General features: G+C 45.2%; 2 protein-coding genes across 2 annotated transcripts; both read right to left on the reverse strand.

Annotated features, from left to right (window-relative positions):
• Positions 1-987: 987 nt before the first annotated feature.
• Positions 988-3,100, reverse strand: LOC131214386 (cytochrome P450 4d1-like). The gene is made up of 6 exons (XM_058208767.1): positions 2,912-3,100; positions 2,727-2,833; positions 2,336-2,615; positions 2,200-2,269; positions 1,576-2,126; positions 988-1,507 (listed from the first exon to the last, which is right to left on the reverse strand). The coding sequence occupies exons 1-6, from the start codon at positions 3,075-3,077 to the stop codon at positions 1,158-1,160; spliced, it is 1,524 nt and encodes a 507-aa protein (XP_058064750.1). The 5' UTR covers positions 3,078-3,100; the 3' UTR covers positions 988-1,157.
• Positions 3,101-3,726: 626 nt separating this feature from the next.
• Positions 3,727-4,471, reverse strand: LOC131214387 (cytochrome P450 4d1-like). Its single transcript, XM_058208768.1, has 2 exons — positions 4,150-4,471; positions 3,727-4,073 (listed from the first exon to the last, which is right to left on the reverse strand). Exons 1-2 carry the CDS (start codon positions 4,469-4,471, stop codon positions 3,727-3,729), a joined length of 669 nt encoding a protein of 222 aa, XP_058064751.1.

Here is a 4,471-nt window from a genome sequence, read left to right on the forward strand (position 1 = left end):
AGGATCTTGAAATGAAACGTCGGAGTGATCACTTTTCGGTGTGTGTGCCATTTTCGCCCGGTGCTGGTCAACAGACCTTCCCCAAGCCAGGGTCTCACGAAGTTGTACTCGTCGGATTTGTCGATAAACTTGTTGCTACTAAGCAGCACCTAAAGAATATGCAAAAACTCTGACTTATGTTCCGCCACGCATCCACTCTATCCATTCTATCGCCTGTTACCTCTATGTCTTTCGGGTCCGTCATGATGATCAGCAACTGCGTCCCTAGCCATAGCCGGAAGCACTTTCCATAGCGACGAGTAAGATAACCTATTGTCTGCAAAAATTCTGACAACCAACAAGGAGTTGCTATTAATAGTAATTCTTTGTGTAACCATTTTGGAAAACAAGGAGGAGTCCTCTAATTTCTTTTTTATCCATAACCAGCAGAGCTTGCACAACGACACTTTGTGAAACGATAAGATTAGCGACGTCGCATCGACTTACCAGCGGGAGTTTTGCCAGCAAAAAGGAGCCCATTTCCAATCAGCGGATATGCTACAGGTCCACCAAGCTTTCCACTGTGCTTCAGAATTTCGGCAAACTTTTTTCGATACACATAAAACGCAATCGCCACAGCCAGGCACACCAATGTAGCTGTACCCAGAACCATTTTGTAACCACGGACCCACTTGGGGGGGCCAATCAAGGGCGAACCTTTTCTGTTGGCGAGTTTGGAACGACTGGTGCACGGTTTGGGACCTGAACAGGGAATCACCCCTAGCTGAATGTTCTTATCTGGGGGCCGAAAAATGATCACCCATACCTAACCAACCAACGTTCGGTTAAATACAACGCAAAAACACTTGAAGCCTTTTTGTGACACAAGAAACGCGGTAAACTGGAGAATATCTTAAGAAGTAGTTCCAAGGAAGACCGAAGCAGATAATTTGAAGCACAGGTGAAGACTAGAAGCAGACGGGTATCCAACCGTTTTTTGTGATCCCCATTCCGCCACTAGGTGACTTGGCAAGAATTTAATAAATTTATTGAAGAAAAAATCATTTTATGCACGGTCATTTCTGAATTACGTTATGTTACGTTGAGCTGCACCCGGTTGGAGCTGCCATGAGCTATAGCTATGAGAAATACATTATTTTCATGTTCACTGGTTTGTTTTACAAACAAACTCTCGCTTTCAATCGAATATACGTTCCGTGCTCTGGCCGCAGTACAATCTCCGACGTGAAAGTCTCATCCCGCTCTTCTTTCGTAGGCAGGATCTCGTAATGTTGTAGAATTTTGCTAGCAATACTTTTCAGCTCGACTATGGCATACTTCTGACCAATGCAGTTCCGTGGCCCCGCACTGAACGGGATGTACTGATAAGGGTTTGCTTTCTCGGCCGACTTTTCCACGTTGAATCGCTCCGGATCGAACTTCTCCGGAGCGGGATAGTATTCTGCACTGCGGCCCAGAAAAAAGGGAAATATTATTACGTTGGCGCCGGCGGGTATTATTTTTCCATCTACAATAATAGATTCGAATGAATATTTGTGTCCGGTTATTGGGTACCCTGAGCGACGGTTTGCTTACTGATAACGGTAGTTTGCAACATCTTTCGACCAATCATCGGCACAGTGGGATACATCCGAAGTGTCTCTTTGAGCACCAGGTCAAGGTAGTTCAATTTGTGTAGCATTCCCATCGTAATCGGTTTCGAACGATCAGTGCCAAAAACATCGAGGATTTCATCGTACACTTTCTGTTGGACATCAGGATTCTTGGCCAAGCATTTCAGTAGAAAGCTAATGGCGGACGTCGTTGTGTCATGTCCTTCAAACATGAACGTGTCCACTTCTTCGCGAATTTCCAGATCAGTCAGCGGTTGCCCGTCAATCGTTGACTGCAGGAGCATGTCCAGGAATGCCATTCGCTTCTTGATGCCCAGATCAGCCAACTCTTCTGTACTCTTTCCGTGGGACGTGTTTGCCAGTTGCTGCCTTCGTTCGCTGATGACTTTGTCGGTGTAGTCATGCAAGACTTTCAACACCTTCACCTGTTTACGACGGTTCGACGACAGGCGGAAGAAGAATTCGTGGCGAATGAGAAAATCATAAAATCTCTGCTGAATGAGATTCGTAATCCTGGCGAGAAGAAGAATTTCTACGTTCATTTCACTTCATTTCAATCCATTTCTATATACCGAGGGGAACTTACTCCTTAACTGCCAACACGTAGGACGAGTTGTATTGGACCTGCGCATTTACTGTGGTTCCCATGGCAGACTCTATAAATTATATTACAAAATTAACATCTCTTTTGCTCAGAGTATTTCATTGCAAAAATATCATACCACAAATTATATCCAACGTGCACAGGGCCACCAGTGAGAAAACGTCGAACGATTCGCCCGACTCTGCAAACGGTCGCAGCACCTCAACAAACGTTCTGGTTTGCCGATCGAAAATCTCCAAAAACTCTTCCAAGATGCTAAAGTGGAACGTCGGAGTGATGACCTTCCGGTGGGTATGCCATTTTCTCCCACTGCTCGTCAATAAACCCTCACCCAACCAAGGGCGCATGAAGTCGTACTCAGTTGATTTGGTGATCTGTTTGGGATTACTTAACACCACCTTTTGAGTAGATCGTAAGAGGCACATATCAACGTCCATTGTTCAACCGTGAGAGCTTAGAGTAATGGGTAGGCCTTTACTCTGGAAACCAGCTCGAGACGCTTAGATTACCTCAATATCCTTAGGATCGAACATCATAACTCCAAGGGTCGTGCCAAGCCAGACACGGTAGCACTTGCCATACTGCTCGAAGAGTGTGCCAACGATTTGGAGAAACTCTGTAAACAAATCCAATGAAACCGATCGATCAAATTCCAAATCGGCCACCAAACACTTTACAGCAATCAACGCCTCACCGGCTGGAGATTTGTTTAAAAACAGCAGCCCATTGCCTATAATCGGATACGCTTTCGGACCCTTCAGTTTTCCCGAGTAGCGGAGCATCTCTCCAAAAGTCCGATGGACATACAGGGCAGCTGCAATGGTCAACACTAGCACTAGCCACCATTCTGAACAAACCATCGCAACAACTATTGAACCTGGACGTTGCCACTACAAATTCTGATCACCTACTACCGTCGATCGCGTTGAACACCTATTTATCAGTTTCGCATCATAAGATTGTGAAGAAAGTTCGTGCTACACGCAGAACGGCATGTAAATTTCATTACCTCACGTTTTGATTGTTACGATGCGGATCTACTTATCGTGCATTTCAACATCTGAGTTTGATGCGAAATAATGCAAGAAACTAAAGATTCTACACCGATAGAAAGCTAATTTTGGCATACGAGTTCAGATCAGGTTACTCAACGCATCAGTACCCTAGTTGCTAACAGCGGCAAAGGTTTATCGAACCAGTGCTCAAAGCAAAAAAAACAAGCAGTAGTCGTTTTGTAATCAATCCGAAGTGAGACAGCGCATACCCCAAAGAAAAAGTGAACTAAGCGTCTGTTTTTTGGCAAAGAGCGATTTGGAGTGAAGGAACCTCTTCCTAAGGACTCGAAGGTTTGTTCAACAAATGTCAACCTCGAATTGTGGGTCACATTATACAACAACATAGTAAGAAACCATCATCCCTTAAAACAATAACGCCTTTTTATTAAATAAATTCAAAGAATATTGCAAATAAACTCCGATAAATACTATAACAGTTACAACAAACTTCAACTTAATACACTCTCGGTTTCAATCGCACGTACGTTCCGTGCTCTGGTCGCAGGATCATTTCTGCGATGAACGACTCGTCCCGGTGCTCCTCTGGCGGCAGGATCTCGTAATGGCGCAATACTTTGCTCGTGATACTTTTGAGCTCGGCAATGGCAAACTTCTGACCAATGCAGTTCCGCGGTCCCGCGCTAAACGGTACATACTGGTAGGGATTCGTCTTCTCGGCCGACGTTTCCACGGTGAACCGTTCTGGATCAAACTTCTCCGGGTTGGGATAGAACTCGGGATTGCGGCCCATAAAGAAGGGCATTATGATCGCGTTAGCACCAGCGGGAAACATCTTACCGTCTGCAAGAGAACCAAAGCATCATCAATTGCTATTGCACATTAAGTAATGGTCCACAACCGATGTTTCCGATCTTACTGATTTCGGTTGTTTGAGCAATTTTTCGTCCAATCATCGGCACCGAGGGATACAACCGAAGGGTCTCCTTAATTACCAGATCCAGATAGTGCATATCGTTCAGCATCGCCATCGTAATGAGAGTGGTCCGATCGCCACCCACAATACTGAGGACCTCCTCAAATGTTTTCTGTTGAACGTCGGGATTATTGGCCAGGCTCTGAAGTAAAAAGCTAATGGCGGACGTCGTTGTGTCGTGGCCCTCAAACATGAACGTGTCCACTTCTTCTCGGATTTCCAAATCAGTCAGAGGTTGCCCGTCAATCGTCGACTGCAGGAGCAT

Source organism: Anopheles bellator, unplaced genomic scaffold (genome assembly GCF_943735745.2).
Source record: "Anopheles bellator unplaced genomic scaffold, idAnoBellAS_SP24_06.2 scaffold00777_ctg1, whole genome shotgun sequence".
NCBI classification, from domain to species: Eukaryota; Metazoa; Arthropoda; class Insecta; order Diptera; family Culicidae; genus Anopheles; species Anopheles bellator.